The sequence below is a fragment of the Pieris rapae genome, chromosome 5, assembly GCF_905147795.1.
Source record: "Pieris rapae chromosome 5, ilPieRapa1.1, whole genome shotgun sequence".
Taxonomy (NCBI): Eukaryota; Metazoa; Arthropoda; class Insecta; order Lepidoptera; family Pieridae; genus Pieris; species Pieris rapae.
Genome location: NC_059513.1, coordinates 8,494,160 through 8,507,477, shown reverse-complemented (window position 1 = coordinate 8,507,477; position 13,318 = coordinate 8,494,160). Strand labels below are relative to the sequence as shown.

The window sequence follows — 13,318 nt, the reverse complement described above, 5'->3', positions numbered from 1 at the left end:
AGCCTCGAACAGTGAAATACTATCTAAAATCAGAAAAACGGAAACTGTAAATCATTCATTTCCGAAAGATGTCGTTTAAAAATATTCTACTGGTAACAAAAATGCAAATACCAACCAACATATTATCTCACAATTTGAATTTACATCTTAATATAAAAAATAAACAAATTGATTACACGCATAAGTATAACGTTGTGTTTAATTTTACACGCTTCCCGTAAACCGGTTCGACTGATCGTCGCGATAATCACTACTTAGTTACGACATAACGTCAAAGAAAACGCTCACATCTCATAATCGAGAATTCATTTATAAACATCATTTGTAAATTGCCTTTTCAATTTACAAATAAAAAATCATTTTCAATGTTAATTTAGACAGAACTTTTATTTGATTATTTAAAAGGACAATATTTATTCCAGCGTATAATGGACGTCCTCCGTTTCTTACAACAAACAATAAATCAGTACTCTTTCTCTAAAGAGAACGAAACCCGGACAAATGAATACTGGAATTGTTCCGTAACATCATTGTCAGTTCAGTGATCATACATAAGTTGCTTTGGTATTATATTATATAAACTACTGTTTAAGTATGTATTTACAATTTTATTATTGCTACGGCATCCTTTATGCGATATTTTATATACTAAATGCATTAAGCCTAGGTATTTACGTCGGTATTTAAATTATACCTTAAAATAGAGGTAACCGGTTCAGGTGGCGGTGGTCAAACAAAAAGTATAGACACGATGTAATTAAATATACTTTACACTTGGTTACCTTGAGGCCGCTGCGTAGACGCATGTCAGTTTTCATTAATCAACTTTCGATCTTCTTCGACTGGTTATACCTATACATTCGTATAACATATATAATTAATAATCTTAATATTAATCTCTCTCTCTCATAATATTAATCTATACTAAAGTAAGAGAGTTATGGTGTCCGTATTTCATGATGAGACTGTGTATATGGTTTGAACTTAACTGAATTGAATTCCCGCTTTTTCGTTGGTAAATAAAATAAATATTCATTTTTCTAATGTATGTTGAAACATTGCTCGGTTCACTATCTATAAATCAATAGAAAAATTTAACATACTTAACTCATTAAGTGTTTATTGAGTAAGACCCACCTACATTAATAGAACTCTGATCGCCCAACATCTATAATACCGAGAGGTGCTGGTTTTTGCGAACGGCCTTCTTATTGACAAGGTCGGCGACATACAGGCTAGCCGGTCTCTCAACTCGATAACATAATGTATCATACTTAAATACAATCTAACCCAGAAGTACTATGCTTTTAATATTATTGATCACAAATCACATATGGTAATAATGTATAAACACTTTTTTTTGTTATAGGCGGGGCATTTGCGAACTGAACAAGGAGAATATTGGATCGAACCATCAAATCAAATTCCCACCGATAGTTCTAAGGGGCGACCCCATATTATCTTTAAGAGATCAGCTGTTGACAAAGTGGAATCATTTTATAGAAAAAAGAGAGAGGTTGGTGGTAGAAGTTTTAGTAATAATATGAGGCAACATTATGAAAATAAAAGATACTCTAACCCAAAACGAAGCCAGAAAGAGGCTGCGGACGCACGACGAAGAGCGTACTTAGAAGATAGACGGCGAAGATTGGAGGCGTTGCGACGAGACCCTTTGGCATATAGAAGACAACAAGCTAGAAAAGCGGAACAAAGAAGCCTACAGCCCCTCTCCAGGAGCTCTTCTGCTGAAGATAGTATGTCAAGAGAGCTTTACAAGAACAAAACCCATAACAAACAGAGAATTGAACAGATACCGCGAAGGATTCGTACAAGACGACGTAGGCGAAGATCAAAAAATTGCGCAACCAAGCAACCTCGGTATCAATGGGAAACCAAAAATCAACGAAATGGCAAGCAATCTAGCAAGGTAATTATTTAAATTTTAATCTACAATAATAAAAACATTTGGAATTATATAGACGTTAAATATTTTAGCATATTATGTATAGCATAAAAGAGGTGACGGTATATCAACCTTAATTTCAAAATCCACTGAAAGACTGTCAGTAACAGCAAAAAAGTAGCTTCTAATAATAATTCAAAATTGAATAAAAACATTTGCTTGCTAGCGTATTAATAAAGATATGATTGATGACTTTGTTAATGTTTTGTTTTAGAAACATCATACCCACCATCAATCACGAAATCGATGGGGATTAAACCAAACCAGGCGGAAAACAAGGTCTGTTAGCAAACCACGCCACGTAGAGGTTCTACTAGTAGGCGACAAGTCCATGACTGATTTTCACGAACAGGGAAGCTTGGAAACGTACCTACTTACTATAATGAATATGGTAAGACAATATAATGATAGCAAAGATAAGATAAGGAACGGATGTTCTGTTTTAACCTTGGAGAGAAAATTTATCTTATCTCTTTTTCTGTGTATCCGATGATTTCTGTTTTTTTTATTAAACTGTGGAAACACACCAATTTATATAAAGATGATCAATTAAGAGATGGGTTTCTTCTTTTAGAATCGATATAATAAACACAATTATCGATATGTAGAAATTATCAGATATTTTGACAACCAGATCGATTGATGTATTTTATACTTTTATTCATACACACGATAAAACGATAATGTATAAGTTTTTTTTATCATACAGGTATCCTCTTTATACATGGATCCATCAATCGGCAACTACATAAAGGTCGTTGTTGTTAAAATTATACTCGTAGAAGAACTGCAAGCCGCACCAGACTTGGAAGTAACAACAAACGCTGATTCCACATTGAATTCGTTCTGCCGTTGGCAACATCAGCTTAACCCAAATGATGATAAGGACCCTCATCACCACGATGTTGCTATTTTGGTGACTAGACAAGACATATGCAGTCAACATGATTCTCCTTGTAGGTAAGTCGATGATTTTATATATGGCAAAAACTCTATTTTATATATCCTAAATACTCTAAATCTACACAAACACCAAGATACTCATTGAAATACCTAGATGTGGCCCAGTTACCGAAATGTGGGTAATACCACTAGGAAAAATGGATAGTAGTTTTTGTTAACATTTAAATATTTATTTTAAACGAACATACGATCAAAACCAAATTCAGAGCCATTTTTATCATACTTTACGGCTTAATATGGTTTTCCTTTATAAGTAAACACTTTTAAAGTAACCAAAAAAGCTAAAATATAAAACATAGGTGTGGAATTATTTAAATGCCATAATAAAATAGCTTAAATTATTATCACTTTGGTCACGGTTGTACTTATTGTTGAAATATTTTTCGCTTTTTAATGCTTACAAAGTTCAATATACATTTTTTCTTCAAAAACTCAATCTTTTTTACCTTCATAACATTATAACAGTTTTAATTTTATAAAATTTCTTGCTCGTACAAAATTATGAAACAAAAGAAAAAATAATAGAAAAACAAATTTCTTGCCACAGAGTAACGAACAAAATTTGAAACTATCTGTCAATGGTTAGTAATGTTATATTTTATTATCTTTCATTGTGTAAAATTACTTAACAAAATAAGCGACGGAAGTTTTCTAGGTTTCTAAATACAGCGTAACTACATATTTTATTTTTTATGTTGTTAACTTAAAAACTAGAAATTCTCTAGTTTTTGTCGTCTCAAAACTTGAATGACCAATCAAAGATGCAAAACCGATCGTCTTAAAAAAACACAATAAAATTGGCGAACGCAGATAGTTAATAGTTATTGATAATCGTAATAATTTTTGCAATCTTGTATCGAGACAAGGTCAATGGCAAAGCAGGCGTCTGTTTGTTGAGTAGAATGGCAGTGAGTAACGAACTCCGAAATAGAACACTTTCGGTGTTCGACTGTAATCTATAACCTACCACCTGCTTCACTACTCCTGTTTATTAGAAAATAACTTATTGTTCATATTTTTAGAATAAATAAAAATACCATATACAACACGAACAATACTTATTGATAACGATAATTATCTCTTCTTTATATGCTACCTAAATTTGATGACAGAATTACAAAGAGCCATGTCAAATCAGCATGCCAGCCATTATATAATAATGAACAATTTAATGATTATACTACTATTATACTTTATACACTTTAGTCATATGTTTTAGTCCAATAATGACACGACATTTTCCACCATGCTTTATATCATCTGACAGGCTTATTGCAAATGCGTGATGCTAACATAACAAGTGCTAATATTAAATAAGGTCATGCCTTCACACTTATTAACGTACCGTCGCTTCAACGATAATAAATATTATGTTAATTCATTTAATATCATGTTATTTTTATTGAGGTCTGGAGAATCATTAAGGTATAAATGTTATCATAAAAATCTGTAGGAATTCCGCTTACAAATTTTTTTGCATTTACGAATAACGGCATGACCGCGCGCGCCAAATTTGTACGCACTTCAAAAACACCGACATTAAGGCCAAGGATGTTTTATAGCACTTAACAAAAGCCTATATAGTTTACGTAATTAGTAACAAAATACTATTTTATTGCCAAATACATGTAACCACACCTCTCAGACATCAATCGGTTACTAACGAGAATTTTTTTAACAAGGTGAGTAATAGCCGACTTGGTTTATTTATATTACTGTAAATATTTTGTATAGACAAACTATTTAAGACTTGGGATGCAGTAGACGCAATACGTTTATATCTGTTAAACAACGAAGCTATCTAGGATGGATCTGACGCAAAACAGATGGCCTTATGTAATATTGGATAAAAACCTAACGCATTTATGTTTACTTTAGCTACCGATAAGTGTTTATTGATAAATGCTCTATGTAATCTAAAAATATAGGCAAATGTTAAAATCTTCTTTTGAAATGAAGTAAATTTGCTAAAGGTTAGTTTTTCGTCAAGTAATTCAAGAAGTATTCTAAAATAAATAGTAGGCATCCCTACTCATCGGCAAAGAAGACAAAGGGTGAAGGCAGAAAAAAAAAGCAGGCGTAAAAAACTCTCGGTACTCTTTTACAAAAGCAAATTATCAAACAATACTTATTTTAAGCAAATTATTCAAGTCTATATTAACATCGAAAGCAGATTCGGAATTTTGATGTTCGAAACGGTACATACGAGTAGTCGAATTTTCTCGGAAGGGGGCAATCACAAGACAATGTGCCTGTAACGGTTAGCCGCAGGGTTCAGACGTTCATGAATAATGCATACTGCACAAAAAATTGCAGTCATCAATACTCGCAAATATACGTGTATGGTATACGCCTACGTAATCTGGGTTAACGAATACTTAGTAGACCGTAACCATTCCATAAACATATCTACTTTACTCAAATTAGTTTTACTAAAATATTTATAATTTAAGTTACGATTCCGACGTTCTATTTATAAATCGAATGTAACGAATAATATTTTTTACGGCGGGAAAAGCCTATCAGCTTTTCAACTTTCAGACTTCCATTCAATGAGAATTCACGTGACATAACAATCTGATATTAAAATGATAAAGCTAAAGTGATAAATTGTTATCGACTTTCGATTGAGTTGTGGGCTGTGGCCGCGAGTGGCGAGCGACGCCATGCAGTCTGGCTGCCGTTTCGACAACTTATCTCACCTTTTGTTAATGTGTTTTATGAAGGCGTTTCACAAATACGGTGGATTTTATTGCAAATTTGGTAGATTAAATTTCAATCGTCTGGTAACATAAATTAAATAAACAACTTCTTACAAATAAATATTTCGTATTACAATATTTTTTATTCACTCACTTTAGAAAAATACATTTTCTTAATTTATTTATTACATTTTAACTTCACTTGATCATAACTCTAATAATAATAAAAATGGTTATTTAAGATCTATATTATTTAATCTTTTCCCCATTAATTGTAATTAATAAATGAATTACTTAAACATTACATAATATTTTACATTGCATTATATTTGCTATAGGAAACAACCGCCATTAAATAATAATATGTTGAGTTTACTTCAAGGTTTTATTATGAACAAAAAACTTCATTAAAAACGTGTTTAAGATATATAATAATAATCGTATGTAGTTCCTTATTAAATAGCTTGACTAACTAATTCAAACTTATTTTTTATAATCAAAATACAATATATATAAGTATCTATCTATCTAAAAACAAATATACTAAATAATTATAACATGAATTTAACAAAAAAATTATAAATCAACATTACATTAACGAACGATTGAAAATCTCACATAGCCTTTGCGCAATGTATGCTATCCTTCCTATCCAAAAAGATTAGAAGATGAAAGTGACGTTTATTTATGTTTTCACCGATGACAGTTGTGTCATCGCGTCCTTATAGTCTGTGGTGAATTTAACGCTCGAATCAGACAGTCGAATGATTTATGATTCTATACAAAAGAGATGTTAAATCAAAATGTAATGTCATTAAATCGTAATTACTTTGCGATTGCGAGACAAATTGCAAGTTACATAATAAAACCGGAAAATTACAGCTAATTTATTTGAAAGTTTCTCGTGTCATGTTAAGAAAAATGTTTTCGTTTTTTACTTATGAATATTTAAATGCTTAATACTTTTTCTTATTTCAAGTGTGTAATTATACAAATTATGATTCTTCTTGACAAAAACTGAGACAGCAAACAATTATAGAAAACGACCTGCCACAATATCAGAATAATATCCAGCGACTTTTCATTCATCGAATTTATTCAATATTTGTATTTTCAATTTACAGACTGACGTCAAAGATTTACACAATTGACCTCCATATGAATCGGCACAACGATTTGGTGTCTCATATTTCATTGCTTCTTAGAAAAGACATCAACGCGTGCAACATTGTCATAAACCGCTATGTTTACTTGTAAATGCTCTTGAATTGCGACAAATCAATCACTTAAACTAAACTATTACTTGTGGTCATTACTATTAGGTGTCCCTTGCGTTATCGAGACGTTGTAATTCAAAATATATATTGTTATAATAAGTTTCATTTGGATATACTTTTTATAAACTTAGATGCGTTATTTCTTTGGTTACCAGTTGTTCTGTGGTCCATATCTACTGAAAAAAGCCGAAAAAAATAAAAGTTACTATTTCATATGCTACGAAATTTATTTTTTTTGAGTTTAGAACGTTTTTCAAGAACAATATTTAGATAAGTAAAATAAATTAGTGATGAGTACAGTTAATGCCAATTCCCGAATATCTATTTCAAAGACTGGTTATAGACAAATTTCTTACATTAAAAAAGCTCAAGTTATATTATGCATACTTACTGTTTAGAACGTGAGCAGGTGAGCCTCCCGCCCGTTTGCCCCCTGTTCTATATAAAAAACGTGGTTAACTTAGGAGTAACTGATCTAAATTGAAACAATTGTCATTATGTTGCATACATCATTTAATAACGAAGGCTATATAACACTGATAAACTAACTCGGTATCTCAACGATGATACACAGACATACATATGTAACTAATTTGAAAGTAAAAAGCAATGGTATACATTCTTCTTGTTTGAAAATCGGTCAGTAGCATACTATAGGTACTCACTAAATTATTTTTTGACAAATTCGTCCTATTTAAATAAAATATTTACTACAAATAATATTTATGGCACATAAAAAATGGCAATAAAATTGAAGCCACGTTGCGTAAGGCGTGAGTGTTATTTACATAATATAAAGAATTTATTTTACTTTTCAACGGTTTCCGCGTGAATCAGACATGTATTATTAGCAGACTATTTCTGGCTTGTCTGGTTGGTCGTTGCGATCCACTTAGCTATGGAACAATCATACAATGCTAAAATAGCTTTCGCTTCAGCTTTGTTGAACGTCAATAATGCTTACACTTTGAATTTGAAATGGGCTCAAATTAAAATTATTTTTTCTTTACAAAAATAACTTTGATTAAAAATAAATCATTGTATATTGTAAATAAACGTATTTTGTTCGACTTAAAATAATTTTATAAGCTCGGTAACCCTTGAATGAAAAAATATGGAATCAACTTTTTTTAATGATGTTCCCCAGTTACTATTATGAAAGGTAAAGGGAAGTAAAAGATAGAGACCTCACTAGGGAAACCATTAAATAATAGATACTCACTGATATTATTATAATTTATAAAAAGATCCTAATCTTCATATCGCTCAATCTGCAATAAATTCACGTCGTGATTGGACACGAGATATTGTTTTGAAATCTACGCATTAACTATTTTACATATAAACAAATAGATACAGAATATAATAGCCACTTTATTTAAGTTTAGTTAATCCTAACATTTTTTTAATAATCGTTACAAGTTTATTCCGAAACAAATAATTTATTCTTAAAAAATAATAGTTTTTCTAATTTAAAAGTCTCACCGGAGCTTGGCAAACATTAAATATTCTTGTAAAACCTCAATGCGTAAGTGGAGTAAGGGGATACCTTTTTAAATATTTTAAGGTTATTTTACATTATATTGTGGTGCATTATATTAACTTACATACATCTGTTTATTACTCGGACGTCATAGTATCGATTTCCAGTCATTAACTGTTTGTTCGTCTACATGAAACAAAAGTCTATCTAATATGTCACATGTATTATTTTATTTCTTTATAATGAATACAAATGATATTTGAAGTTCAATATAGTAATTTATATCTACGTTTCAGTACTCTTGGTGTGGCGCATGTGGCGGGCATGTGCAAGCCAGACCGGAGCTGTTCTGTCAACGAAGACAACGGCATAATGCTCGCTCACACCATCACACACGAGTTGGGACATAAGTAAGTATACCTCCTAAATGTAAAATGAATACAAATAATTCTCAGTATTGGTCCTCTAGGTTTCTTCCTTCACAGTAATTGGCCAAATACACTCCTATGAATACTTTATTGATATAATATTATAACGAATACTTCAGGAACATAATTTTACATATATTCCATCCTTTCAATTTAATGACTAGTGTTCTTTGTGGAACCAGCTGCCATGGTACCATTCCTTGAAAGGTCAACACACTTGTTAGCCTGTTGGTTGTCCATGGATGGTGGTTATCCCTTTACTCGATGTACCCGCTGGTTCATTTTCCTCCTGTATCCTTAATATGTATAAAAGTATACCTTCCGATTTTTCCGAAAACTTTTCAATACAAGAGACTATACAAATATATAATCGCGACTAATTTTCTGTAATGTGTCCGTTATAAAAAATGGAAAGTAAAATTTATAAGAACACACTCAATTGAACCGTTTTATTTTTTTTCCTATCAGAGATATCTAATTGTTATATGTTAACTATGTCACACTTCAATTACATTGTTTAATTGTCAGAATAATTTGTGTTAATGAAAATACACTAAAAACAGATCTTTCTAGAGAACGCGATACAAATATATAATGTTACTTGGTAGCTCGAATAATTTATTAGAGTCAGTCGCAAGATTATATTTAGATGTTTTATTAACATCAAAGCGATGCATCGCTAATAAACATACGAAATTTCATAAAATTCATTACAGCTTTAAATCTTTATAGCTCTGATAGTTGTTATATATCTAAATATTGAACGTTAAAGTGAAATTACTCCGTCACCTAGCTATGCAGATTTATTGTTGCAATTGTTTGATCTTAGACGTATTACGTAAAGGATATTTTATGTCGTCTGACAAAACAAACCGAAAAACAATAGAACTTATCAGATGGTTCGTTCTTGATGTCTGTCCTTTTCCTGGTCAAGTTATGTACAAATTTTCCTTTTTGTAAGTGTAGACACGCTATTATTCCCGGACATACCGATTTTCTCACGATGTTTCTGTCACCACATCAGCATGTATTCCGAACATAAAATCCATTGATATACAGTCATGGTTCGAACTAAAGCTCGGGGATGAATAGCGTCAAGGCATAAGTATACTGCTATCTGACCTACTTGACAATAATTTCGCAAAAATAACAAAATAGTGAAAAACTCAACAAGCCTGTCTCCTATTCGTTATCGCTGCAATTTATAATTTTTAACATGCATTAAAGCTATTATAACATTGCAACACAATTCATAATCTGCATTATCTCAATTACTATCTACATCCATTAAACTTTCATTGTTTCGAAACGTGTTCAGGGTATGAATTGATTTTACAAGAGTAATTTACATTATTAATACGCCTAAACGTTCGCTTTCATTTGGAATAACTTTACGATAGATTGTTACTCACATGAAATAATGCTCAGTAAAATTATCGAAATTTACAAAAACAATTGCGCATGTCTTACGACATAGTTAATAGTGAAGAGGATTGGAAAACATTTGGATGGGTGATCTTCCTAGTTGCTTAAGTATTGGATACAGATGCCAATGCTTTAATAATATACAACAATTTGATATTTTCTCTGACGACTAGTTAACATAAAAAAGGGCACTTCTATATTAAGTTCTCTCATAAGCACAAAGAATTCACACATTTAAAATTAAAAGTATTCTATATGAATTAATAACATAAATACATATTTCAAATAAAACTATGATTTTCATCTTCACGTAAAAATAACAGAAATATGATGAGCGACGGACCGGCGCCGGCACAACCATATTTCATGAAACGAAATGTCTTAGCTGTAATCCTGTATTGGTGCTACGGTGTTTTATTTGGGATCGGTTGCCTAGCGTATTACTTCGAGGCTGACTCATTCGTTTGGAAGGACGTTGCTTTTAGATTTACCTACTTTATATTAAAGTATACGCCACTATTTTCTCGCTCAGTTTGTTGATTGGGTAACTGAGATTCAAGCTATGCAGTATAGTAAACAGTTTTTAAGAATTGAACAACAGTCTATTTTAGTTCTACTATTTATGACGCAGGTGATTTTTATGTAGTAGGCTTTTGTATATTAACTAAATTGATAGGGATAATACGTACATATATACGTAGTAATTTTAACTCGGATGAAATATATCCTAGAGAAAGTATGGTTACAACCCTCCACGAATCAAAATTACCTAATAAAGTAACCGATATCACTATATTGCCATCTTTCGTAACGCCTTTGGGAAGAGTCGTCGTTTCACGCGTATTGCGTCATTGTTATTGCATTTCGTTGTATTTGCAGAAAACAGTGTCTTGTTACAGTGCACCAGACAATAGCTAAAACAAACGCTGGTTATGTAAGTTACGTAAACAGCAAGGCCCAGCCAATGACCTTCTTCTGTAGACATATGCATCAGTCGAGTCATTGCACCGAGTGCATTGACGCCGCACTATCAGCCCACACATGTTCTTTTTTCATATCTTTATCAATGAAGAATAATGAATGAATGTTCTATTTATAATATATGCGTATCGTATTATGTGCCGTAATCTTAATTATTACGTTATTAAAATATTTTTTAAGGAATAATAAAATATGCTCGTAGATAGCAAATACATTTTCATACATTTAATCGTTTAAAGTAAAATGTTATAATTTAAATTAACGTCGCTTATCAGTGAATTAACCGGTTAACATCGAAAATGCCTATTATGTAACAAAAAAATATCCCTTTTTACGTTATAATTATCTTACTTTCCAAACACATTAACCTATATACTATGATTGTTAATTACTCTGTAATATGTAAAATCGTTCTTATCGTTTTTTCGTAGAACTATAGATAAAACAACTAAACCACTATTCTGCCGTTCCATAGACAAATTCCAGAAGTAATTTAAGCGGGAAACACCATAACCAAATCAAACTTTGTATTGTTATTTACTTACCTTTCGAAGTATATATGCGCTAAATGAAAGTTATTGTTATTATTAATAACTATATCAAAACACCTTATTTTCTTTAAGTAGTTTAAAAGTACGAATGATAAGATATTGATTATAAGCTTATACGGTTAGAATAACTTTATTTCTCATAGGAATAATAAAAAAAAAAATTCGCTTACTGAGAAAAAAACATTACAAGAGACTAAATAATTATTACTAGAACGCACAGAAGGTACCTATACAAAAATTCAAAAACAAATACAATAACAAAAATGCAGGTAGACACAACAGACTCGAAACAAAAACATAGGTTTGTTACCCTATTAAAAAATATCTTCTTATTTTTTTATTGTTCTAGTTTTGGTTTATACCACGATACTGAAAAAATTGGCTGTCACCGGCGCGAAGGCTCTACATTGCATATAATGACACCTATATTCGAAGCTGACACTGTGCAAGTGGCCTGGTCAAGATGCAGCAAACGAGATGTTACCAACTTTTTAGAGTGAGTTTATTTATTTTGTTTTTATTTAATTACTAGCTGCCCCCGCGAACTTCATTTCGCCTTAATTTGTTTTTTTTATTTAGTCCACTATTCAGTAGCTACCTATTTGTATGCCCCATAGAGCCTATTCGCTTTTCCGGAATAAAAATCAAAGAACTAAATAAAACCAAGTTTTTCATTATTTGCCACTAAATAACAACTAAAGAATTAAGTTCTCGGGCACATATAAAATGATTGTTTTTTTTATTTGTGTATGTATTTTGATATTTATAGTCCCCTGAGTACTTTAATTGGCTCTTGCTGCGTTTTTGAATAAACAATACGTCAATTGTATCGGAACGACTACGATTGTATGGGAAATCATAAGGTTTTGGTTATTGTACAATGAACAGAAAAAACTTTAAAGATCGCGGTACGCATTCAAAGCCATTGGCCCAATTATATTTCGACTTTTCGTTTTTAACATGGAATTGGAAACTGACAAAACAATGTACGCAAAATGACACGTTTAAAATAAAATTAAGAAAAACATTTTTTATGACAACGATAACACGGTAGGGTTTCTGTTTTAAGAATGTCGCTTAATCATTATTATTAATGCTTAATATGTTAATTTGAAAATCAAAATGCAAATAACTTTATTACAACTGTCGTTTACATCTCTGAAGGTTTTCTAAAAGTGTTTTGCAATGCTTTTAGCTTTTATGATTGTATAATAAAGTTTTTGCTAAAAGCTATCAATAAAAAGTTCTAGCACTTATCTAGGTCACGCCGTCTCGCTAAAGTGTATTGATAGAAAACGTGGTACGTCCTGGGTAAAATAAACGGTTGAACTATACACAAGTTTCATCACATATCGTGCTTGTAAGGAAGAAATAATAATATTGCCATATCTCATACTCAAAGAGACTATGTTCTGAGATGAGAAAGAGAATGACTATCGTGGAGCTTATTGATTAGCAATAGCTACAGTTAGCTATAGTGTTATAAATAAGTGACTGTTCTGTATCTGCTATACTTTTTCATCGACGAAATGGAAATGATGATTG

At 31.4% G+C, this 13,318-nt stretch overlaps 1 protein-coding gene across 1 annotated transcript in view; it reads left to right on the top strand.

Annotated features, from left to right (window-relative positions):
* Positions 1-13,318, top strand: part of LOC111004435 (A disintegrin and metalloproteinase with thrombospondin motifs 7) — a 64,026-nt gene that overhangs the window by 41,270 nt on the left and 9,438 nt on the right. The window contains exons 5-9 of the mRNA XM_022275466.2: positions 1,370-1,927; positions 2,178-2,354; positions 2,673-2,923; positions 8,685-8,798; positions 12,123-12,269. Of these exons, the coding sequence (XP_022131158.2) occupies positions 1,370-1,927; positions 2,178-2,354; positions 2,673-2,923; positions 8,685-8,798; positions 12,123-12,269 (1,247 nt within the window). The remainder of the gene's footprint in view (positions 1-1,369; positions 1,928-2,177; positions 2,355-2,672; positions 2,924-8,684; positions 8,799-12,122; positions 12,270-13,318) is intronic.